This window comes from Astatotilapia calliptera, chromosome 9 (assembly GCF_964374335.1).
Source record: "Astatotilapia calliptera chromosome 9, fAstCal68.1, whole genome shotgun sequence".
Taxonomy (NCBI): domain Eukaryota; kingdom Metazoa; phylum Chordata; class Actinopteri; order Cichliformes; family Cichlidae; genus Astatotilapia; species Astatotilapia calliptera.
In genome coordinates, this window is record NC_137430.1 from 21151151 (window position 1) to 21177829 (window position 26679).

Here is a 26679-nt window from a genome sequence, read left to right on the forward strand (position 1 = left end):
GTAGAGGGCGAACATATGCCTACGGAGAGAGCTCGATTTCCTGCAGCAAACCGATCCAGGGAGCTGGACTTTCCCCACCCACAATGCATCATCGCTGCAAACCCATCTCTAGCATGCTTGTATCCTGGTCGTGATCTGAAGTCATTGCCGCATAGAAGCTCTTGCCAGTCTCATATTTTAAACCATGAAAATGGTGAAGTACTGAAGATTAAATGCACTCTGCAGTACAGTAATCACACTTTAAGCGGGACGGGCCTTGCATCATGTCATCCAACGACCAGGGTGAGTAATATCAGTTGATTTTGTCGATAGTGTTAAGTTAGCCTCAGAGCTAAGTCAAGCTAACTTAGCTCGTTCGTACTGTCAACAGACGGCTTCAATGAGAGAAGGCCGCACGCTAGCCATTAGCTAAACCAGCTTTGTAAAACGAAAACGAATATAAGCAGACGAAAATACCGGACACAACGTTAACTCAACAAGTTTAAATTTGTAATACGCTCCAGCTGTGCATAATTCCCAAAGCTATTGTTAATACATTGAGGACAAAGTCAAGCGCTGATTAGCGTTGAATTTCCTTTTTGGCCTGTTTGCTAACATTATTAGCAAATACGCTCGCTGCTAGTCTGGTATCTGGTGGGATTGAAAAAAACCACTTGATTCCTGAATAGCTAAGCATAATATAAAATAAGCCATGGGTCCTATTTGCTTTCTCTTGAATTTTAAAGTAGATATAATGGTTCTCTAATCAGGTATTTTCCCCTTTTTGATCGCAGTAGCGCTTTTATCGATAGCTAATTTTGATAGCTCAAGGTAGTCGCCACCCCCCACAACATACTCTTTTATGGATGATTAACACTGATTATGCACCTAACTACCTGCAGTGCAGGCTGTTATTCTATGGCTTTTTCGCCAGTATCGTAGCTATACTCACAACTGCACATTTCTATAAGGGCACTATGACGCAGTTAACGCGGTCCGTATGTCCCCATAGTGATTCCTACATTGTGTTTAGATAGCATTGCTTTGTAGAGGCCATCTTACGATCACAATTACAGTAAGAGTTAATACATTTGATTACAAGCGGTAAAATACAGGCACCAGACTCTAAACACTTGAACAAAATTGGGATCATTTGGATTTTGGAATTGGTTGGGACCCCAAGGCCGGACTGACCAATGGCTTTTACCTCAAATAAAACCCATACAGAGATTGGATCTCTAAGAGATTGCTGGAGGGGGCAGTTAAAAATGTCACTTTATTCAGTATAAATAAGAGGATGATAATGCATCAAACAGCTGCAATCCTATTTTCTACACATCAGTTCTGCTACTACATTGGCAGACTACATTTAGGAGGCCATACTGACTTGGATGAAGGACCTCACACTGGATGACTGAATTGCGACTTGGCGGCAACCTAAAATAAAAATATTGCAACCATTCGCAATAGATGGCTTCCCCTTCCTGAGCCTACTCCTGCAGAGGTTTCTTCCTGCTTTCTTTTTCCCCACTGTTGCCAAGTGCTTGCTTAAAGGGTGGTTGTTTGTTTGTTGGGGTTTCTCTCTGTTATTGTAGGGCCTTTACCATACAATATAACTTGCTTTGATTCGACTGTTGTTGTCACTTGGCCCTGTATAAATACAATTTAAATGAAATATTATAGCGTTTAAATAAGACCACATCTTGCTAGCTGTCTGATATGCACCACTGAACAAGTCATGATGAAACACACTGCATTGGGACTTTGTTAAATAGCAGTAAAGAGCCACTACAGGCATTAGACATGAGATTTCTTACCAAAAACAGATTTTATGTTTTGTTTTTTACTTGTTTGTTTGGTTTTTTCCATCTACTTCTTCTTATGGGTTATTTTATTTGTCTTTATGGGCCAGCTCTGGCTGTATTTTTGCCTGTATGTAATTTAGCAAGCAATCACACTTAGATATTTTATTTTGATTACCGTTTCTGACAGCATGAGCATACTGGAATGCTATGGCCTTTCTTTTTGTCAAGTTCATATGTTAAATTAACCAGTTATTCTCCTGCACTGCATGAATGCAGAAACTTTTTTAGCCTAACTTCAATGCCAAATGTAAGTTTGTGATTCGTGCCTTTAGCAGTCCATTAAACAACTGACTCATACATAATTATTGTTGACACTGATGGCGGTCAACTGTACAACAGTTTTTCTGTTGAAATCCCATGCTCAGTGCATGGCTGCTTTTCTAGGATGTTATTTAAAAATGGCAGCTTTATCAGGCTCTACTGTCAGAGTAGATTTTCGAGCTGAAAGCACAGATACAGAATAATTAGATGAGCAGAGACTGAATTATTAGGCAACCCAGATTCAAGAGCCCATTTTAAAGCTGCTAATTTGCCCTTTGAGTAGAATAACTTTTGCCAGAACAGAAAATGTGCAAATGTAAAAATTAAAATTGATAATAGGTTAATTAAATTTTGCTACATTATTTTCAGGGTCTTGAATATAGTTCTTGTTGCATCACTGACACACAGTTATTAACCTCTGAGCACACTGCCGGTGGAAACCTGCATGTCATGCCTTGTGTGTGTTTATGTGTGACACATGCTTCCTGCAACAGTTGTTTGGTACTTAATAGCACAAGTGGCTCTCTCGTTGACGTTGCCATAGACTGTAGACAAGGTAGTAGGCTCTGTGAATGATGAAAATGTCTACCAGTGGGAGTTCATTGTTAAACTTGTTTTTAATGGTTGGCTGTGCTGCTGTTGGCCGACATGCTTCCATTCGCTTTATCTTTATTAATTATTGGAATTATTTTTGGAGGGAAAGACGTGATGTGTTGCTTCATTCTGTTTGAATACTCTGAAGGTGCAAAGCGTTCTCACTACAGATACACCCGACTTCCCACCGTCAGCAGTGACTCCCGCCATGCTGTGTAGCTTTTAACACTTTACTGATAAAACAGAAAATTATTCTGAATTACATCGTGTAATTTACCAGATAAAAGTTTCATGCTCGACTGTCTGTCAGGGAGCACCAGCCTTAGTTTTGGGGAGGGTCATGAAGGATGGTCTGCTCGAGATGGGTAGAGGCGAGAAAGGTTCATGGATGTAGAAGGACGCCCATGAGCTAAGCTTGATATTTAAATCACAATTAAATTACCTGAGCCTCTTCCAGCTTTGTCGAAGTCAGCAGAGCAGAGCACATTGTTATATCCACCCGTCTTAGAATCAAAGTAGAGATCGCAATTTTCTTGGTTGAGTCTGATTTTTATTTATTTATTTTGTGTGACCTTTCATTATCAGCTTTTGCCAATCCTGATTTTCTTTCTAAGGGGTATAATTGATAGCGTGCACAAAGAAAAATCAACTTTTGCTAACAGGATGCTGACATTTTTCTCTCATACCAAGGCTTCTGCTTTGTGACTGGCTCTGATGTCTTTAGATTGATGGATAGCTGGATGGTTTTGGATAGCTTTAGCTTTAGTTGCGTTTGGTAGCTTCTTTAAAATGTTTATGTGAGGGTGTTTTAAGTGTCTTAAGTTTGTTGTTACAAATGTTTTCGTGCTAGTTTCATGCCTTACTTTGATTAACTTTTTGTTTTCACTCACACTGAAGCGCTTGCATGTTAATAGGAATTTTAGTATGTGGCCTGTATGAAACACACTGGCTGGTAATTGGATATAGAGGGCTTACAATGCTGAAAATGCACTGATTCCAATCCCTGGCTGATCAGTCAGTGCGTCCCTAATTTAAACAATTTCAATTTGTCAGTATTTTGAGCATCCGTCCCTTTTTTTGCTCATATGATGTCTGGCTTTCAGAGAATCAGAGGTTGCATTTTGCGCATTTGCTGTGTTCTAAGTGTAGGGATGCTATCTTGAATAGAATGAGCCTGACAGATTCTATTCAAGGCTGTTTGGAAAACCTGCTAAAATTGAGTTCTTCAGATTTAGGTGAGCCCACATAATTTGATCTGTGTTCTTTTATCTCTCTGATTTAATTCTGAAAGTTCTGATCAGAGTGGTTAATATCTCAGCTGCTTTGACATTCATTGATCATGTTGCTGCAGTGAGTTTTACCCCAGTTGCATCAAGGTCTATAACATTTGAACGGAACATTTATTGATTTAATGGAGGCCAAATCTGCGTCAGTGCTAGCCATTTTCAAACAAAACCTAAAATCGGGTTATTGATCACTGCCTTTAAACTTATCAGATGTGCCTTTTTATTGACACGAGGCCCATCGCTTATTGAGTACACATCATTGTACACTGCACTCCTTTGTATTATGTGTATTTTTTAACCTATTCCTATATAAATAAAGTTGGTTTGCCTGAATTGGCTACTGTGACAAATTAAGATCGTCCATGATAGACGATCTGTGTTCTTTCTCTGAAAGGTTTCAAAGAGTTTGATCAGTTTGCGTAATAGGCTCTTGATACACATGTCATTGCAACAATAACGGCAGTTTGTTGGGGTAAGGAGCATGTGCAGCAGGGTGTTTGCAGTTTAGGGGCATTTCAGATTGTGAAAAGCACATGGTCTGTTGCAGGGCTGCAAAATTATGGCCAAAATAATAAAAAAATAATAATAAAAAGATGGACAATCATTTGATTATTGATTGCTTTTATTGAGGAAAAATACACTGTGCTACATTTCAGGTAACTAAAGAAGCTTTTCAGTAGGGCTGGGCCATATTATACCGTTCACGGTAATACCGGTATAATGTTAGGCAACGATAGGAAAATGAAATATCGCGATAGAATGGGAGTAAAACGCGCATGCGCAGTGCCTTTGTTTTCATACGCACATGGCCGATTGTTGAGTGAAACAGATGAACCAGAATTGGTTTGTAAAAATGGTGCAACTTCCGTGATGTGGAACTGGTTTGGTGTTTGTCCGTCAGATACACAACAAAGCACATTTTTTTGCAGAACATGCAAGCGGCCGTTGTTATTGTCATATTTGTCGGACTAAGATGCTCTTAAATCTGGGAGTAATCTGGGTCCTAAACTCCGTATGCTTCAGGTCAAACAACACTGCAGCATCACTTAGAGTTAAAAACTGTCTAAATTCTTTCATCTTTAATAAAACGATCAGCATTGCTGCTTTACCAGGTGTAACTATAAAGTTCAACTTCCAGGCATCCATGAAAACAAAAGTTATTACATTTAACGGAGTTAGAAGTTAGCAGGAAGCTAGCGGAAGTTAGCTCGCTAGTTTCGCTAGTTACCTAAGCATGATATTGCATGTTCTGACTGAGAGATTTCTGAAAAAATTCAAACGTACAGCTCTGCTATCACTTCCAACATAAATGAAGACAGGAAACTAAACAGCAGTGACGTTTGTAGGGTTACTGAAGTTTGGCTAGCTGGTATATAATGATGTGCTACGTGATCGCTAGCGACACAGCTATGTTAGCATAACATAAACAGTGAAGCTGGAGGACCAACACTAACACTTTTCCACTTATAAAAGTTAACGTGAAGGTTCTTCATGGTTAGAGACAAATGCAATCGCATGGCAGGATGCTGTAAACGGACCAAACTTCAGTCAGGAGAACAACTGAGATAATCCATCCACAATACGAGGTTAGTCATTAATATACTGCAACAACATGGGAATAGAGCAGCTACCAGAGAATTCAACATTAATGAATCAATGGTACAGAAGTGGAGGAAGCAAGAAGAATGAGTTTAATAAAGTTTGATTTATCTGACTGCTTTGTTTCGCTTAATGTGCCTTATAATCCTGTGCACCTTATGGTCCGAAAAATGCGTACTGCACACTGCAGTTTAATGTTGCAAAGCACCTCTTTTTAACTTCAGTGGATATTATACATGGTTATGCTCAGGATATGTCAGCCCATTTCTACTGGAAATGCCTTTTGGTTAAACTTTCAGCAAGGAATTTGCATTTGCACTGTTACATTTTTATAAAGCTTTAATGTACATAAAAACCAGCTTCTTGTTTAAGTGAAAATAAATGGAAGGTTGTCTTTTTGCGCTAGTAATGTTGTGGAGTTGTATTTTGTCTCGCATCAATTATATCGTCGGTTATATCGTTATCGCAAATTTTCAAATATATATCGTGATAAATATTTTTGGCCATATCGCCCTGCTCTACTTTTCAGACAAGGTGTTTATTCACTTGACTCAAGTGCATCTCCTAGAAGGAAAATATAAAGTATTTCATTCCATTAATCAAACCTGGGCGATGGATATGACTAAAACTTGTAGCAAAGTACTTGAAAAGAGATTCCTCTTTATTTACCCTTTGATTGTTTGCATATAGTGCAGGTTTTGCTACTTTGGAAAAATGATTGCGCTGAGAGGTAGCCCATCTTTAGTCCAGTAAATGTATCATTTTTCTGAAGCTTTCATTATGCAAAGTGTTTATTGGGTGCTTATTTTGGCTAAATGTGATTGCATTGGTTTTTCAGTGTATTTTTGTGAGCTGGATGGAAACTGATGCACTGCACAGGCTCACTTTCATGGATGTCTGAGCACCCATTGCTTTTTCCCTCAGCCTTTATTGCAGAGCAGTTTGTGGTGTGTTTTCAGGGAGTTGAATAAGTTCATTGTGTTGCTGGTTGGTTGACAAAATTTGCCTTAAATACAAAGTATTTCCAAAGAACAAATGATGTTCTCTTCACCACCTGCTGTATTAGACATTTGAAGTTTGTTGTATTTCTGTCTTTTAACATTATGTTACTTGTCCAGAGTAGTCCAGGAAAATTGAAGCTTTGTTGCACAGGGAACAGCTGTGATTGGCACATGCAGGCACGTGGTCAGGTGCTGATTTAGGAAGCGCTTGATTTGCCTCTGCTTTGTGTTCCATTGGGGAAGCACGCGTTTTCAGTGTCGCTTGATCAATTTCAATTAATTGTGGGAAGCCAAAATGGTGATCGAGATTAAAATTCAATTAATTGTGCAGCCCGATTCCATAATGTTAGTCTAATGCTTTACATATTAAAGGAATTTCTTAGCTTTAAGATACATAAAATATATATTTGTAAAAGCGCTAGTTTCCAACCCAAAATTTAAATATTTTAATATATTTTGATTTACTACAACTCAGCTTTAACATGATGGTGGAGAAACATGCCCATCTGCGTTAGTCCTGCCAAGACATAAATTCATGTGTGGCTTGACGTTCAGCTCAAGTGTTGCATCATGGCCGGTAGAAAAGAGACACTAGTCTTCAGTGTTTTTGACCAACATTTGCAAAGTAAATGTAAAAGTTTAATTGTACAGGCAAGGAGCCTCCTCCATTTTTAATGGATACACGGTCCCACTAAAACAAGCATCATAGTGAGAATAATAGGCCTATGGCATATGAAGAAAATGTGGGCTATGTCTCACCTTAAAACTAATTTTTATATATTTTGTAGTTATTTTAAGCCGTTGCCAGATTTCCCAAATCATGTTGAAAATGCAGACATATTTATTTTCATGGAGTGATTTTTATCCTGCTTTATGTGTAACGAAGTGATTGTTCATTGTTAAATCTTACTAACGCCGCATGTGATTTGGTCTTAACAGATCTGCATAAATGATAAAAAAGTGGCTCGAGCCACTATCCTGCTTGCCGCCTACCACCCACCTCTAAATCCATGTGGGAGCCTTCTGTTAGTATTTTACGTTGCTCTTGTTAGAGCTAATGTTGAAGCACAACTGTCCTTTTTGCAGATTTTGACTTTGATGAATATGACAAACCCGGTGCTGAGCGATCACGCAGAAGGAGAGGTGAAGATCATGATCTTGAGAGGTAAACTATTGCATCCATCTCTTTATTATATTAAATGGCACAACCTGCTGTTATCATTGAAATGTGTGTAATGGATTTTGGCCTGTGTTTTAGAACTTTTACATCCCTCGTATTGGTCAAGATGCTGCTGAAATTACTTATCTTTTATTGCAATAATATTATTATTGTTAAAAGTTGAGAATTATATATATATATATATATATATATATATACATATATTTTTTTTTTTTTTTTTTTTTAAGAAGAGTTTACCTAAACAGGTTTAACTTGCTAGTTGAATAGAGAGTTGACAGTATTATGTAAGGCAGTATTAAGTAACATGCTGATGTCTAACTCTACTCACCTGTCATTGTTTGTCTTTTTGCTACAAAAGTGATTTGGAAGAGGATTTGTTGGAAGAGGACTGGCTGTCAGGTAAAAAGGTAAGAATAAGCTAAAAGCTTTTAAAAGTCACATTTTTTTGCTGTGTGTGCGCTTTGTGCCAAGCTGTTGGTATGGTTTCTCTGCTTAAAAACCGGAAAACAACATCCTAAACATTAGTTGATGGTGTTTGTGGAACATTTAGAAAGTGATGCGATCAGTGGATTTGTAGCAGGTGGCTCCTCCACAGGGGGAATTGTTGATGTGAACCAGGAGGAAGTACAGTGGACAAAAAAGCACTCTGTTGACCTGTCCAGATTGCCTTCACCACATGGGAATAGAGCATCCTTTGGGGTTGGAGGTGGTCCCCTGCCCCCACACCTTAAACAGACACACCAACACACGCACACATCTAAAGAACAGTATGTTTAACACCATAATGGCCCTGTTTGTTTGTTTGTTTGTTTGTTTGTTTGTTTGTATGTTTCAGAATCCATCAGAAATGTCAGATGAAGAGCTGAATGATGATCTTCTCAGAAGTGATGATGAAGACGTAGATCAAAGGTAATCCACTTATATCTGTGTCCTCATCTTTGCTTAGACTTCCATCATCCCTCATTTCTGTTTTATGGGATGTTAAAAATGTTTTCACTTCCTCTCAGTGGTCAGGATATCAGCCTCAATACCACATATACCCTGGGCACATCCTATGACCAGCAGGACAACTCACAGGAAGCAGACTATACCGATGACGTTGTGAACCTCGGTGCAGAGGGCTGCGAAGAAGGGGATGTGGAGGAGGCGGAAGAGTACCAGCAAGAGGATGAGGCATATACAGAGGAATATGGCCAAGAAGATGGCGCAGAGATTTCCGAAGACCAAATGGGCTACGCTGGAGAGCCAGCAGAGGCTGACGACGACTATCAGGATGGTGTGCTAAACATCCAAATCAATGAGCCTATTGATGGTGAATTTCAAGTGAGTTCTCACATTTCCTCAGTTGTTCAAATCTATGCCTAAACACACACACATTTCTCTCCCCCTTTTCTGCCCAGCTCTATTGTGTCCAAGAGATAATGTCAATTTTCTTGTCTCAGTACAGGGTCAGTCAGGATTGAAAATCTATTCAGGAGAAGGAGATGTTGGTCGGTGTTTTTTGGCAGGGGAGGATTAGATTCATTATCACTTCCTGCCAGTTAATTTCTCCATCTTGCTGACAAAGTTTTGTTGACAGCTTGTTTGGCGTGAGGTAATGCTCTGCTGTCGCCTCCAAATCCCTGTGCCATTGTGACCTTGGGCCTTGTATCTTTGGGGGAGTAAGAAGCTGCTTTGTGTCAGGGAGATGTGCTGCCAATCGGCAGAGGTTAATGTGGGGGGCTTTTATCTCTGCCTTTAGACTGGATCTGATAAAGTCTCATGCAGGTGAAAAGATTATTGACCTTCCCGAGGACACTCCATACAGTTTTCTAATGATTGATGTGAGTTTCCCTTTTATTCGTTTTCCTTTCCTCTTAGCCTGGGCTAAGAGGATCAAAGATAAGACCAGATCCATGTGCAAATGTCTGTTATGCTCCATTTACCATGGTGTGATTGTGTGTGTCACCTGACAGAGATATATTAGCCTACCGTCTTTCTCCAAACAACGATAAGATGTTGACCTTCTTAGCACAAGTGGCTGCCTATTTTGGATTGGATATTTTGGAGATGTCTGCAGGTGTGGAGGTGTATTTCAGCTATCTGCAATGCCTGTTTACAAGGTCACTAGACTGCATGGCCTTGACATTTTGCTCACTGTGGTATTCATTGAGCATTTTGTGGAACAGTTTAAAGGATTAAGCTGTTCTTGTGCCTCCCTTGGGGCTTACTGTCCATCCGCCTGGTTTGGTTGGAATATCCCCCCCCAATTTCTGCCTTTTTACGTGGAGCTGCTGCTGGCAGGTTAATGGAGCACAACACCTAACATCACCTAACATCACTGCAAGACATACAATCTGACCTTATTCAGCCATTGGTATTTGTTAGAGGGTATTGTGCAGTTCGGATGCTGGAATCGCTGGCAGCTCATATTCCAGCTATGTTGCACCTTTTGTGTGTTGATTTTTTTTTTTTTTTTTGACTGAGTTGTGTATTTGGATCACAGCTCAGTGTTTGCATCATGGGTTGAAGTGAAATCAGCGTGGACAGTAACGGAGTGATTTGTGAGGAGTCAGTCAATGATATTTTCACCATCATTGAAGCGGGGAGGAGTGTTTTTATCTGCGCCTCCATTTCTGTATATCATGTCAAACATTTACATCTCATTGAATTTCAAATGCTGTCAGGAATAGTAATGAAGCCTTGCTCCTACTGTTATGATAATTTGGGTTTGGAAGGGGTGGGGTTGTCTGGTGCCTCCCCAAAAACCTCACCATAGCATTTTTATTTTATTTATTTTTTTGTCCTTTTTTAATGAGAAAAGTTGAAATTTTATCAATCTGCACTGCAAAGTATGTCATCATGTCACCTCTTGCGTTCATTTCAGCTCTTAGTGATGGGAAAAAAGATAATCTATAACAGCATTTTTATTAAACAGAATGTTTTTTTATTTTCAACAGAAACAGGAAAAATAAAAAATTATTTGCTCATTGCCGGTCCTAATCAGAAATCTGTTGTCAATTTATTGATGCATATTAACCGTTTCATCTTTAAAGGATGAAGAATACGAAACCCCCTATGGTGATGAGCCTCTTGATGAAGATGGAGCCCAGCAGGAGGAGGGCGCAGGGGAGGACACAGAGGAGGTGGAGGGAAATCAGCAGAATGAAGACACTGCTGAAGGGAATAGAGTCTATGACATGGAGGAGGTATTCTGAAGCCAGCTTCTTTAGATTCATTGTTTTTATTTCAGTGTTGAAATGGGATGAACAAGTGGTGCTACAACTTCACATGGTACAATCAAGCTTGAGGGCTGGCTTTGTTAGCTAGGAATGCATAGAGCTTGATTGGTAGCAATGGGAGTATATGCTTTAACCTTCTGGCTACTGGCCCCCAACTGTTGGTGTATATTCAATAAACACCAGCATGAATTTTAGGATGTCCTTTCATGCAATAAAGCCAATGATGAAATTAAACACAGCAAGCCACAGAGTAAAAATGGTGAAGCAAATGTTAGGATAGGAGACGTCTTCTGTTTCTAACATCGGAGCATGTCCTTCAGGGTGAAAATGAGGCTGTGCGAGAAGAAGAAGAAGAAACAAAGGAGGAATCGGATGAAGAAGACGAGGAAGATGAAGAGTCTGGCCGCATAAGGTTCAAATCTGAAAGAAAGGAGGGCGTTGTTGTGCGCCTGGCAGATGCAGGCTCCAAAAGGCGGAACATCCCTGAAACACTAGGTACAAATTATTCCTGCTGGGAATAATTTATTCTGTATCCACTGACAGCCTGAATGCTTAAAGATGCTGAAATATTGAATCTCTCTAAACTCTTATAGGCTTCATTTACATTACTTAAACTTCCGTTGATTTAAGTTTAATGTATGAGTGCCTCCTTTTCCTGTTCCACGTATAAACAGAACTGTCAGAGAAGGCCAAGCGAGATTTGATGGAATTCGAGGAGCAAGAACGGCAGAAGAAACAAAATCGTCACGGAGGCAGAGGCCGAGGTGGGGGACGAGGAGGCAGAGGAAGAGGAGGCTTCCCAGGGTTTGAAATGGGAGATTATAGAGGAGGAAACCGAGGAAGAATGAACGACCAGAGATTCCCCCCGATGGGAAACATGGGCATGCAGGTAAAGCACTGTCAAGTCATCCACCTGAATGTTTTTAAAGCGTTCTCCTATTTGGCTGCACAGAGCATTGCATCACTCAGTACTGTGTCACTTCACTGTAAGGGAGCATGAGGGCTTCACTGAATAAGATGATTTGAAATGGCTCAACTTTTTACCTCCTTGTATTCGTCACAGTTACAAGGCAGCGTGTCTAAGTACTTGACATGTATTTATTTTGCTGCTGCTCTCCTTCCTATCTAAAAGCACCACAGCAATGGTTGATTACACATGGAAAGAAAGTCAAAGCACTCTCTGCTCTCCTGTAGTCAGTGATATATGGATTATAGAAAATGATTTAGCAGTTGTTCATTTAGACAGCATTATAAAAAATTGTTTGCTCTTTACACAGGACTGAGCTCCAACCATTTAATCTTTTGATATACATTTATTATTGGTGAAAAAGTCACATTGAGCATGTACCATAATGTGCATGTGTATGTGCAAGTAACTAATACTTTTTCAGCACATCCTGGGCCTTTTTATACACTGGTATATGATATAAATAGTTACAATGTAAATTAATTTTATCAAATAAAAATGTTATTCTTTTTTTTTTTTAAATAAAACAAACTGTGTAGGTGTGTTGGGTTTCTTTACGTTTTTAGATCAAGGCTTCAGGTAACAAATAAAAGTATGAGTTGGGTGTTTCCCCCGTTGTTCACAGCTTGAGACTGATTAAAGTGATTCTTTTTCAAGGCTAGATGAAATCCAACTCCAGCACTGCATTATTTTAGGTTGTATTAATTAGTGTTAATAGGCTTTAAAATTCAAAACCAAACGTAAACACTGGAAATGAAAATTTAATGGCACAGGGATGACATGCCAACACCACAAACATCCTGCTGGCTGCCGTTAATGAGTGTGTGCTTTTTACAAGGCACTCTAGTTGTCAGGCTTAACTATTTGACTAATTTGGTCACTGGCATGTTTGTTTGTTTGCTCGGTAAACATATTGACCAATTATCAAGGACCCATTTGAAACATCACCTAACTATATAATTATTTTTTTGATGCATCGATGGCAGGGATATTCCAGTGGTAGCAGGTGGCATGACTTTTAAATGTTGGCTTTGTTTGTTTTTCTTAATTTTTGTAGCATATTTCAAAGATTTTATATTTTTATTGAATGAAGGTTGATGAAATCTAACGCTGGGTTCACGGTGCAAAAATTGTCTACCTCTAATGATGGTCACTGTGGCAGAGTTAGCGATCATAGTCATTAAAAACCTGCCTTTTTGTAACTGAGAGACATGACGGAGTACTTGCTGTTTCTCCTTTATTAATCATGATTGCACATGATATCTATTGAGCTACACTGGCAGCATCATTCCTGTTTTACTTTGCTCATAATGGTCAACCTCACAAAATATTCTGACATAGCACATTGTCAGGACAGTTGCTCCAGTTTCGATTAACAGTGAAGCCTACATCATCTGTATGAGGCCACAATCAGGCTGTTATCACAGAGTCTGAACCCAGCATAAAGAAAACAGACGTACATCCTATTTCTACCATACTGTCTTTGCTCTTGCTGTTGAATTGACTTGTTGGTGTGTCCTCGCATCATAGCAGAATCCAAAAGATCGGAAGGTGTTTTGACGGGTTGTTTTGGTTTTCCCTCCTCTCTGCTTTCCTTTCTCTTTCCAATTAACAGCAGTCCTCGCGAATGCTTCCTCCTCATCAGTCTCATCAGCAGCAGCTGCATTCCCCGCAGCACCACCCCTCACGTCCAAGCGGACCGCCTCACTTCCAAGATCACGGGCGTCCGCTTCCTCAGCAGCCCCTTCAGCCCCTCATCCCTCCGCACATGTCTCATCGCTCCCCGCCGCTGCGACCTCAGATGGAGCCGCCACCACGACTGATGAATTCCCCGCCACCCAACTTCCCTCCACATCACCAGCAACAGGCTCCACAACCTAAGAACATCCACATTAACCCCCACTTCAGAGGGCCTGCAACGTCACCCGTTCAAGGTACCTTTCTCCAGCGTCAACCCAGTGCTTTCTGGGTGACTTTTGTTATTTAACCTAATATATCCCTCTTATTCAGTTTTTCTTTGGATTAGTGTTAAAACTAAAATTGCTGGAGAACTTATATATTCAACAGTTCTGTCCATTAACAAGGGGATCAAGCCAATCTCTCATAATTATATACACATTTACAGGTTTTAATGCATAAGAAACCACATTGCTTTAGAGAGTCGTATTTGTTGTGTGCAACTTTTTGGAGTCAAAGATATAACACACAAAAAATCGAGAAATTGACAGGAAACTGAGAATCCCACCTGCGCACAAAGTCAGTCAAACGGTGACTTCATTAGTATTTCCAGTGTTTGTTATTGTAGCTTCAGTGTCTGCAAATAATCTGTAAGTGGAAAAAATTAGTTTATTGAACAGTTTTCGATGCATAAACTTCAAGTAAGCAACACAGCGTTTTGCCCCGGGTCCTTGTCCGGCAAACCTCTCGGCTGTGAGGTGGGGAGGGAACCCCCACTCAGTGTAGCCACACACGCCTGAGGCTGCGACCGAGCCAGTCTGCCATCCCATTAGTGATGATGGTCAGTTCTTCATCTTTGGGCCGTGGTAGTAATTGTAACTGATGGTTTCTTATAAACTCAGTGAAGTTACAAGAGGCTGTTTATCTATTTGCCTGTTTATTAAACCACAGTAACTGGCAATGGAGACATCTTTAATTTAAAAACAAAACAAAAAACAGGAAATGAACACAGATTAAGGACAAAGATAAAAGTTAATCTAGAAGTTGAAAATCTGGGCTTTGGCCTGGCTTTCATATGCTGCGAAAACCAAGCTAAAACCCAAATTAAGCCATGTTTCTTTATGGTGGCTGGAAATGTATTTAAACACTTTTTAGAGTAGATTCACAAAATTATGCCATATATGACCCGATGAGATGTCTTAAATTTGTTAGTATGGGCAGTGAAGATGAACAGTGTTACAATAACTCAAGTATGCATTCATTCACTGAGATGGGTTATCCGGCCTGTCTGTCCAGGCCGAGATTGAAATTGTGTTAGGAAAGCGTGTGCAGTGTGGGCTGTGCTCCCAAGAGAAAGGCATTTGCTGGAAGATCTGGGGGTGCCTGAGGTTAGGATTGTGTGCGCATATGTGTGCAAGTGCATTTTATTTATTTACTTTTGTACATCTGTGTTGTGTAGTTTATATGTTCCACTTTAATTTTCTTTACCAGTGCTGGATGTTGGCATATGGTTTCACCAATGCTTATTAAGAAAATGCCATTAAAAAAAAATAACATTTCAAACAATAAGAAATTTCTTCTTTTATATTTGTTTATTCAAGCAAGTATTTACTATTTCCTTGAGCTCCCTGGTCTGTACCTAACTGGGGAGGGGGCAGATTTGTGCAGCAACACTGAGCTAAAATTTAACATGTACCCCTGACTAAGAGCCTTTAGCATGGATATGTCTAATGGTCTCCTTCCTTTCTACAATCACCACCCTCTCTCTCTCTGCCTACTGCCTCTCATTTTCATTTTCTCCCCCTCCCCCTCCTCCTCCTCCTCTTGCTCTCTTTCTACCTCTCATTGCAGTGCCCTTGATGCCTCCTGCTCAGAGCCAGCCCAGACCTGCTGTGGGTCCTCAGAGGTTCCCTGTGAGTAGCAGCTGCTCCTCTACCTCTCTTTCGCCTCACTTTCTCTCCTCCTTCACACGGTTAGCGTCCCTTTTAGTGAGGGCAATATCATTACTTCAATTAGCCTGTCTGCCCAGGCCAAATACTGTTAAAGAAAATCTGTAAACACTGATAGGAGCCTGGCTGCACAACTGGAAATGCGTGATAGGGGCTTTAGGCGGTCGACTTTTAGAGGTTGGGGCTGCAGTGGCGGGACTTACTTAGTAGCTCTTTATGGATGGGCTGGGGCTCAGACTAGTCAGCTTGGCATATAATGGAATTGTGAAACCAGGATATACTGCCAGTTAAAATTCACTTTCCACAAGTTTGTATCCCAAAGGCACAGAGACCTTTTTCGAACAGTATCTAAATTAGTGAAACGGGGTGGTGGTTTGATGGGGCTCGGGTGTACCACATATTGCAAAGGCAGAATTTCACGTCAGACGGGCTGATCTTAAGTCGGTGATTTCCTGAAAGAAAAGGTCCTTTATTTCACTCACAAAGAGCCCATCCAAGACATGACAGAAATGCCTTTAAAGTAATTACTGTATTGAAGGAAATCACTCGCTAGAAAGTCACCCAGGGTGCCTTAAGTTACTCCATCCTTCTACTTAATGATGCTCAGGCATCAGGTGGTGCTGGTACTGACTGACATCTTTCTGGAGAGCGCCTTTTATATGGATTTATGCAAATGAGCCATTGGAAATGGCTGCATCCAATTGCGCTCATGTGAATTTACAACCCTGCTGCCAGATGCCAGACCTCTGCACAGTAGTCGGTCTTTGTCAAAAATGTATTTTTATTTACACAAATTTCTGGCCTTTAGTGTCAGTATCACAGCATTCCGGTTTCTTGAGGTCTGTGATTGTGCTGGTTATTGATGGCACCGTAGCAAAGAGCTATTTTGGCAGTACAAGGGTGGGTTGGAAAGGTATCCAGACAACTGGACTGATGAACAGCATAGTGTTGGATTCCCCAGCTGTCAATTGCATTTAGGCTGGTGTTGCCAAGGACACAATTTGAAATGCAGGTGACATACCAGCCGGCAACATCCCATTTATCGGCGGGCACCTGATTACTCATGATTATCATACATTATCATCCCATCAAATTTAATTGTTAATAGGCCAGGCGAATTGGGGGTCATAGCCTCTAGTATTACTGCATTAAATTTTTGCTGGTGGAGACAGGTTTTGAAATATTAATCTCAACACCAATTAAAGTCATTATTACGAATATTTTTACTCTTCACACATTTAGTTTCACCACAAAAGAGCTGCAACTAAGGATTATTTTGACAATTATTTTGATTTGGTGCCCGTTCTCAGTTAAATATTGATTAATGTTAATGGAAAAACCAGGAAATAGCCAAGCATGCGCTTTCTATCTGCTCAAAGCTAACTGTTAAAGTCAGAAAGCTTGTGTTGTTTTAAACCTAAACAACAAATGCGTTTTAAAAAATTATCCGATGATGAGTCGTGTCTGAGAAAGAGACGCCTGCTCTGCAGACACTTTGTAGGAATCTTTTCTCCTTAGCTATTATTAATTTACAGCAGTGTTCACTACTTTGAAAATAGCACAAGTAGTAAATGATATCAGTCTTATGTTAAACCCAGAAACAAAAACTCAAGTTTCCATTCTTTGTTATATAGTTTGACATTTGGCCCATCTCTGTTATATTTGTCACGGTTATCCCATCACAACTAAGCACTGTCCTTGCATCAGTTACATACCGAGTCGACTGTTTATCAAGGATTAGACGTGAGAGGATGAGCCGTGTTATTCGAGAGGTATTATATGGACACTGGAGTCCTCATTGTGCAAACCTGCCTGCCTGACCTTTCAGAATGGCATGATTGTGCCCCCATTGTGATCCTCAGTCTTTGTAAGCCTCTTTGATTAACTTTATGTTAAGCAAGTTTTTGGGACTCTGGCCTTCTAGCTTTCTAACACCTCTTCTCTCTAAATACCTCCACACAGCAGTGGAATAAAGATGGATTAAGCCTTGATAGCATCTTAAGTAATTTACAATAGGCTTGGAGGAGGCAAGCAGCCCATTTGTGGAAGTGGCACGTGTTGAATAGCAGGTTAATTTTTCAACAGAGATGGATGTTTAAAAGAATAAAGGAGACAGTTATGAGGGGGATTCGAATTCCAAGGAGGGATTAAATGGTTATCTAGTTTTCCTTGGAAGATAGATTGGGAGTGGTGTGCATGCGATGAGTGGAAAGCTGTCTAACATACAAAGTGGTTGAAACAAAGATGAGGGCACTTATCCCCTCGTGAAATACCCTTTCCTTGTTAGAAAAAAAGCCTTTTAGAAGCCCCGAGTAGCATTAATGCAGGTTTGCTCACCAATTCATGCTGAAGGGTTTCTTTAATATTGGCATGCATATTGATGTTTACAACTCAAGATTCTGCATCTTTTTAATGACCCTAGCACCTCAATTACAAGCGCTTTCTGCCCAATGCAATACCTCACAAATTCCCATTTTTCATTAGTTTAATTTGTTTGTGATTATTGAGTTCCCAGAATGGCCTATAATTCATGAGTTTTGTGTTTTCCCAGGGACCGGGAGACTTTCAGCAGCACATGCCTGGTAATTTCGGTCAGCCCCAGCGGCCCCCTCATCACATGGAGCCTTTTAGGAACCAGCCACCTCAAGGCCCCCAGGACAGAGAACCCCTCTTTATGGGAGGTGAGTCTCACATCCAGCCTTGATGAGGATAACAAAGCTCTCTTAGCATATTTAACCCTGTTCATCATCACCTCTGGCGCTATACCTACAGGGTATGCTGCTAGCTTTCTGGTTAGCAGAACTCATGTAGAATTCATGTGTGTATATATTTATATACGTCAGAATGAAACCTGGAAATGGCATTATACATATTTCATTTGCAGAGTTAATAACCAACATGTTTGTTTTTCCGTTCACCTTGAGAGAGCTGGCTGTATCCGTTTTTCATGCTATAACAGTATACATCCAGAGTCTTAGTTACCGGTGTAGTCTCAAGGAAAGAAAGCTGACATCTCCCTTATGTTGTTGTTATTCCTCATGTGGAAACAGAGCGCACAGATTCAACACGGTTTCCAGGGCAGCACATGTTTGATCACCAGGGCCCCGGCCCTCTGATGAACAGCAGCAACAACCTCCACCAGCAGCAGCTGCCCAGCCAGGGCCACATGGGCTTCGGCCCACCAGGACCAGCCTTCAACCACCCGGGCCAGGGCCCGCTTGGACTGTTTGGGAGAGAACCCCCAAGACACAACATCCCTCCCCACCAAAATCACCCGGGAATGGTGAACTTAAATCAACAAGGTGGACCCCCCAACCAGCCCAGGCCTTTCATGGGCCCTCGTCAAGCTTTTGGCCAACAGGGGAACCTTTTCCCTCCTACACAAGTTCCGTTTGGGATGCAGGTACGACTAAGAGTAAGTGATTTCTATAACCACTAGATGTCTGTGTGTATTTGTGTCTGTTTGTTTAGTGAATGTTTGTTTATTTAACCCTTTTTCTCCTCTTCTACCACAGTTAGACGTGCTTTCTAAATTCAATAATTTGGTCTGACTAGTAATCATATTCATTGCTGCTAAAGTGTTGAGGCTCTTGTGTTTGGCACTGCTGCATTTTGACTGGAGACATAGACAAGAGCGCCCTCTAGTGATTAAAGCATTATTTTAGTACTATTTAGTTGGATGCATGAGGACACAAGTTAGAGCTCAATTATGTAGAGATTTCTCGTTCCAATGTTGGGAACAACTTTCAGAAAAACTAGTCCTGTTCCTGTTGTTTCAGAAAAAGATGTGTTCATTAAGCTTTTCTTCCTTTCCTCCTGATTTTTCAGGGCTTAATGCACGGCCCTCCTGTTTCCCAGCTTCCACATCATGATCCGCTGTCACCCCATCAGCCCATGCACCAGCAGCAGCAACACCATAGGCAGGACTTACCCCACCATCAGCAGCCGCAGCTAAATCTCGGTGAGCCTCGCCCCATGATGCACCATGGCCAGAATCCTTTCCATCAACAGCAGGGGCATGGCAGCCCAAGACAGATGAATCCCCGCCCTCTGAACCCCCAACAGCGCCACATGTCTAACAGGCAGAGAATGGTGAGTGATTAACATATTATCTCATTAATTTTATTCTTAAACTGGTCGCAGTTTAAGAATGAAAGAATAAAATGTTGCCATCGTTGTTATATGTATCGCGTCTATTTTTAATCAGTAAATAAAAACTGAGCTAAATGGTTTGAAAACACAAAATTTGGCCTTTTCTTCAGAACACACCTGTCTCCAAGCAAATGCAGCAGCGCAACAGCAACCTACGTGAGCTCCCTGTAGCACCTGGCAACACAAACACGAACAGCGCCCGCCCTGCCACCACCCCCACCTCCCCCGCTGCCAACATCAAGCCTGTTGCCAGGACAACACAGGGGATGCGTCCTGGGCAGAACACTCAGCCGATGCCTGACGGTGGCAAAGGAAGAGGCCAAGCTGTTGCGAAGACTGAATCACAGCCTGAGGGAGCAGGCAGGACAGTTGTTCGCAAGGAAATTCCACGCACGCCGTCCGGCGTGACACAACAGGTCAGGACTCGAAGATCAAATTTTTGTTGGTTTTTTTTTGTCAGAGACAAGGACAAAAGAAGTAAATTTTAAAAAATGAGCATGTTTGGATAATACATAATGTGTTTATAGTAATGTGCTGATTTTTTTTTCCAAATACACTTTTTTATAAATCCTCTGGTATACAACACAGTGTCAAAAATGTTATTTGCAGCATTGTTTTTCCTGCATCATGAAATTCAAACCATCGTAAGCTCGTGTCCCAAAAGTAAAAGAAGGAAATCGGTGTTAGAGATGAACATTTCAAGCTAAAATACTCTAAAGTAGTCATAGGAAGCTATTTGACTATTCAAAGATTACCCCTCGGCACCCACTCTCATATGACTGTGGATATATATGCTCTATATACCTGGAAAACTATGGAGTGGTTGTTGTCATTCATTCTTTAGAACTTTTTAATGGCCATAGATGTTTTGTTTTTTTTCTTTTTTTTGTTTGTATCAGAGCATCTAATGTGTGTCTAGTAATTGTTAGTGAAGGCGGTATTCTTCTGTTTTAGTTAGAATTTATAATAGGCTTGGAGGAGACTGGCAGACAACTTATAATTTCATTGCTGCCACCTTCTGGTAGTACTGTTGCATTACATGCTACTAGATGCCAGTAAAAACAGGGGAATATTAATATATAATAATAATACTATACATTATTCTTTAAAGTAATGTAATCTAAAAACATTGATGTGTGTAATAAGTACAAAAAATTACTTGCTGTATACTAAAGTCTTTGGATTTTTACTTGCTAAAAATTCACCAAAAACCAAATCATATATTTGCTGATGACATTTTCACATGCTTTAGACTTAATGCCCAACCCAAGCACTAATGATTAAAATAAGACACAGTGCTACATCCAGGAAGTGAAGTGTGGCAGGCATATTTCCAGCTTGTGTTTTGTGCTACAGGATCCTGATGAGGATGAGGAGACACGGCAGTATCGTCTGAAGATTGAGGAGCAGAAGCGTCTGAGAGAGGAGATTCTAAAGAGGAAGGAGATGCGACGGCAGATGCAGGCTGGTGTCAGGAAGAAGGAGCTGCTTGAAAGACTTAATGCCCAGGCACCAAGCCAAGGCACCACTACTACACAAGCTCAGCCCGAGCAACCAAATAAGCAAATACCACACCCTGTACCTCCAGCACAACAACAGCAGCAGCAGCGGCAGCAGCAACCACCACCAGAACACAAACCACAACAGCAACTGCAACCACAACAGCAACTGCAACCACAACAGCAACTGCAACCACAACAGCAACTGCAACCACAACAGCAAAGACAGTTTCCTCAGAGAACACAACAATCAGTAAATCCCACATTAAAGACTGGCAATATAGGTAACACCATCCCTCCCAGCAGTGCTGCTCAGACCCCCGCGCCCCGTCCCAATGTCAGGACACGGCTGCAGATGGTAAAAGGCAGCATTCAGCAGCAACAGCCTGCCCGGCCTGTTAAGCAACCCCAACAAAATCAGCTGCAGCCAGTGCAGCAGCGAAGAAGCAGCGCTTTGCAGAACGTAAACCGACCTGGTGCTCCGATCCAAACCATTCAAGTTCCTCAAAGGAACGTACCTGATACTCCTTCAGCGAGTCCAGCCATGGCTCAGGCTCAAGGACCTAAACTTGGCGCTAAAAGAACTGTGATGCAGCGGGCAAGGAGTACTAGCTTCGAGCGCCAGCAGGTGCCGCAAAAAGTCAGAGTCGTCAAACTTTCAGGAGCGGTGAGCATATGATTTCATTTTTATCCTACACCTCTTTGCCTGTTTTGGTTTGACATTTATTTGATCCTCTTCAGCAGATTTTACCCACATGGGAAACTACACAGTTTTGAAAGGAAATGCCACTGATTGCCCTCACTGTCTGTGTTGCAGTCCAGATGATATCTAACCTATGGGAATGACATAGTGATGTCTGTGTCATTTTGGAAAAATTGATCTGTTAAGAGTTTCCTCTCTTAAGCTTTGGGATCTGGTATTTAAGCCACAGTGTCTTTACATACATTTTACCTAGAGAACACAGAAAGCCTGGAGGCATTAAAAGAGAGCAATATGACATTTATCTGTGGAGTTGGGGACACCTCATCACTGCTCCTAAAGGTTGATATCCTCTTTTCAGGACAGAAGAGTATTCTTTTAATGATAAAGGCCTCGGAGGGGGTAAAATAAGAATGACGGTAACGGCGGTAAAGTCCAGAATTACCACTGCTGTCTGTTTTTGTACTTGCTTGATAAGTTACTGCTGTGGCCTTAATTGCACATTAATCTTTATTGAAAAACCACAAAAGCGTGCATGTTAAACATTCATACTTGTCACTGATGAGATGTGTTGGTGGGATATGATAGTATTTGAAATAAGCTGCTTTTCGACTTCATCCCAGAGGATCAAGCCGCCGAGCCAAAATCACAGGCTGGCTGCAGATGAAGATAACTGGGTGTCAGCGCGTTAATGGAAACCTGCGCAGAGCTATCTGATGTAGCGCATCTTGGAGAAAAAAAGAGGAGTGGGATGTGAAGTGGGGAGAGAGAGATGGAAAGGGAAAGAAATGGCTAGGGCCCTATAGCAGCAGTGAAAAGAACATTCTCCAGGTGCTCTCTCTTCCACATTGTTCTGCTGTCATCAACGGGAGCTTGACAATGTTATCTCCTTTCCTTATTTTTCCTCACACTCTCTCTCTCCCTTTCTTGTCATCCCTCAGTTGCTTTTTTCCCTCAGCCCATCTCTCAGGTGCGAAGCAACAAAAGATGCCAATCCAAGACTCTTGTAATTAATCTTTTTTGGTTGAAGGTGGTGGCGGTGGGGGGAGAAACATAATACCTGTGTAAGAAAGTTGCCACTTTTGAGGATTTGGATTTGTATGGCTTAGGCACACAGATAAGAGGCAAATTATATTTTCATCAGGGATAATACAAAGCAGTGCAAAACACAAAAGCTGGGGAGGAGGGGAGCGCGCAAGGGAGATGGGGTACACATCGAGCTGCTGTCGTTTCAGTGTAATGCAGCTTAGCATTTGATGGGCGCAATCAGGAGCTGTGATTTCTATAGGAGGGATTAATCCATTTATTCTCAGCTGGGGACAGGTCAGAGATATCGCCTCTTTTCTTCCCTCGTATTGATCTGTCACATCTTTCTGCAGACTCGGGGAGGAGACGACCTTCAATTCCTCCCTGCATGTCAACACAGTTGAGCTGTGACTTTATTTGATAATGAGACCATCACCTTGTTGAGCTGATCTTTATTCTCCACAGCCTGGCGGATACGAATCCAGCGTCCAGTCCTGACGGATTTTAACGTTGTAGATATGTCCTTGCATTTCTCCCAGTTGCCCATAAACCACTTTCCCCTAAATGCTTAATGTGCATAAGGTGATTTTAAAAAGTGGGAAGTTTATAATTAATTGTTCTTGTTTTTTGAGATGCTAAATTAGTTTTGCCCTCCATCATTCCCATCCAGAGTGGAAAGGGGCCTGAGGCCACAAGCAGCCCAGTACAGGAACAAGGCGCCTGGCCAGCAGCTACGCTCAACCAGGGCATCCAAAGGAAAGTTACCATGACAGGACAACAGCAACAGGGACCAGGTGGACCGTCACAGGCTAGCCGCGGGGGCATGGGCAACCCACAACAAAACAGGGTATGCTCAAAATGAGCTCTGTTTCTTTTGTGGTGTAGACACTAGAGAGAATTTCGCCTGAAATGTGATTATTAATGGAGGTCAGTGCACATGCGATGGCAGTTCTGCTATAAAAGAAGCTGAAATGACTCCTGTAAAGTTGTCCTGTGCCAGTGGCACTCCTGTGGCATTCAGTAGACGTACCAATCGAGGAGTTGTAATAAGACAGGACAGTATGCCAGGTGCGGGAGTATTGACAGGCTGAAAATGGTGTAACACAGGGGGACTACACAAGGTCCCCTGGCCTCTCTGCACGCCTGTCACCGCCAGGCTCCTGTCACTGTTACCGTACTCACTGGCGCTGACAGGGTAAGGCAGCCACCATAACGCTTGCATGGCTCCTCTCCCTTTATGCTCCCCCGCCCCCCAACACATACAGACATATTCCCACTAGCTCCTCTCCTCTCTTCCTCCTCCCCTCCTCCTCTTCTTCCTCCCCCTCTGCTGCTGAAGCAACATATCTCTCACTCACAAGCTCATATGAAGATATGCCACGCCGCTTGCATCGTGTTCTGATGTTGATGTTCAATGCAGAAATATGACGAGTCAATCATGTGAAAGCGTGACAAGGCTGAGAGGTGTGAGAGGGAAACGTGTAGAATTTTAAAAATTTGCCTTTGTGCTCAGAAAACTCTCCACACGGCTGAATGCACCTGCGTGCCCGTTTTTAGGAGGAGAAGGTTCACTCTGTACATCTGTGGTCTCTCTCTCTGTTTTTAAAATGACTCCTTCCATCGATTTTAGGTTGTTGTGTCAGGCCGGGGCCGAGGTAGAGGGGGTAGCCAGATGGGTCGAGGTCGTCCGATGCCCACCAGACAGAGCCAAAAGACTGCTGAGAGTGAGCGCTGCACTGTGTCCATTGAAGGCCTCTCCTCATCTACAACCGATTTGCAGCTTAAGAACCTTCTGAGGTCCATCGGCCCAATAGAGGTGGGTACCAAATACATCACCCTGGAGAATATGGTGTATTTATATTGTGTTTCCATACCTCGTTGACATGGCTTGGCTAAAGCTGAATTTATGCATTGTTTTTACATTAAAGCCTCATACATCACACTATTAGGTGATCTGCTTTAATGGTCAGATTGTCCTGTTGTAACCCTTTAGGGATTGCCAGTCATTGATAGCATTGCTACTAAGGTAGGTTGGCAGAGAAGGTTAAAGTGGACCCTTTTAGAGTATACATGTGTATAGATACACTAAGTTATGAATCTTGGGGGTCTTCCCCCCCCCCCCAAAGATTAATAAAAGAAATGAGCTCAATGAGTATCTCTGCACGTTTAGTCAGATTATTCTCCAAATTGAAAAATCCCCCCTCGTATGACGATGCTGCATACACACATTAATTTTAAAGTGTGCAGAAGTCTGAGCGTGTGTTTGCGTGCACATCTCCGTGCACACCCAGACACATCTGCGTTTGCAAGTGTTGCTTATATGTGATGTGACATGAAACTGTAGCGAGGTAGATTCCGTTTTGAATAATCTGTTATGTTATTTATTTAAAAGATTAAATTATCAAATTAGGTAAGAATTGGCGAGATATTGCCGATCACTTTGGTCATCTTGACGCCCTACTTCACACTGAAAACTTAGAAACCACATATTTAGTGGCACCCACCAGTGACAGCAATGGCGTTTCTTATCTGCAACCCCACAGCGCCCTCTGTTGTAGCGATTCAGTAGGTTAGCTTTGAAGATCCAATTGATTATTCCCTTTCTTGTTACCACCCCCGCTCCCCCTTGCGGAGGAAAGGAGTATGCACTTCTATTTAGTTGGGCCTTTCCCCCCCATTTTTATCCACTTGCAGACTTTCAAAATGGTGCCCCAGCAGAGGAAAGCATTTGCTACATTTTCCAGTCCCCAACATGCAGCAAGTTTCCAAATGAGCTTCCACAGGTACTGAACACAGCTCCTTCCTTTTATCTTTGTAAACATGTCAGACATACTCCAGTAGACCTTTTTATATTTTCCAGTTTAGCTGCTGTACAGTGTCATAGGTATCTCCATCCACAGTGGCTCAAACATTGTTATCACAATTATCACACAGGCACATGATTGATTTGTCCCACATTGATGTGTCGCTGATTGACGGATGAGGAGCGTTATAAAGCCAGCGGGTCCTTTTGCAAGAAGTCGCTCTCTCCCAACGCCGGAGGGTCTCCTGCACAGCTCCAACCTGGTCTACAGATACTTCTCCATTTCTTTTGGGGGTCACTAACATTCAACGCCTCTGCACATCATTCATCAAGTCGTCTCCCATCGAGCTGGGACAGTGAACACAAAGACATTTAGCTGAGAGCATGCCTGTGTTTGACTTTTTCTACCAAGTGTCTGCAGTTGTGAAAATGGCACTGGAGAGATACTGGAAACCTTCTGCTATTTCAATGTAGTTTGTGATTAATGTTTATTTTGCATCTGACATGGACACTATAAGTAGAGCTCATCATGGGATAATGGTTGCTCCCCTCTTTAGTGAAATCCTTCGTGACAAATGACACTTGAACGCTGTGATTCTAACGTGACCACTTAATAGAATTTTTTATGTTATTAGTGGTGTGGTGCTCATATAGGGGGACTTGTTGTGGTGGGATGCGGTCAGCCTGTTCATGTAGTGGGTCTCCCCTGTCTGTAGATGGCAGTATTTTATCACTATTGGTGTTTCAGTCTTTCTCTCGTAGCCCTGCATTCGGGTAGCTGTGAAGTCTGTTTTTTGGTCTATGGCACTACCTAGTGGGGTTCCTGCATATAGGCGGAGAGGTGTCCTGGTTGTGATGATTCAAGATGTCATAGCAGTGACCAAAACCCAGCTGGGATAGGCTGTGATTATTTTTTTGCT

At 41.7% G+C, this 26679-nt stretch overlaps 1 protein-coding gene across 4 annotated transcripts; it reads left to right on the top strand.

Annotated features, from left to right (window-relative positions):
* On the top strand, positions 1 to 26141 carry rbm33a (RNA binding motif protein 33a). 4 transcript variants are annotated; one of them, XM_026179782.2, is made up of 19 exons: positions 1 to 282; positions 7672 to 7750; positions 8124 to 8172; positions 8601 to 8674; positions 8773 to 9088; positions 10801 to 10953; positions 11307 to 11481; positions 11661 to 11875; positions 13569 to 13887; positions 15482 to 15543; positions 18131 to 18260; positions 18630 to 18994; positions 19408 to 19671; positions 19842 to 20147; positions 21088 to 21897; positions 23627 to 23803; positions 24587 to 24772; positions 25651 to 25739; positions 25891 to 26141. In XM_026179782.2, the coding sequence occupies exons 1-19, from the start codon at positions 264 to 266 to the stop codon at positions 25937 to 25939; spliced, it is 3837 nt and encodes a 1278-aa protein (XP_026035567.2). In that variant the 5' UTR covers positions 1 to 263; the 3' UTR covers positions 25940 to 26141. The 4 variants fall into 4 exon arrangements, with proteins under 4 accessions (XP_026035567.2, XP_026035568.2, XP_080162175.1 ...); XM_026179783.2 differs by having other exon boundaries at positions 18630 to 18982; XM_080306049.1 differs by lacking the exon at positions 25651 to 25739.
* The last annotated feature ends 538 nt before the right edge of the window (positions 26142 to 26679 follow it).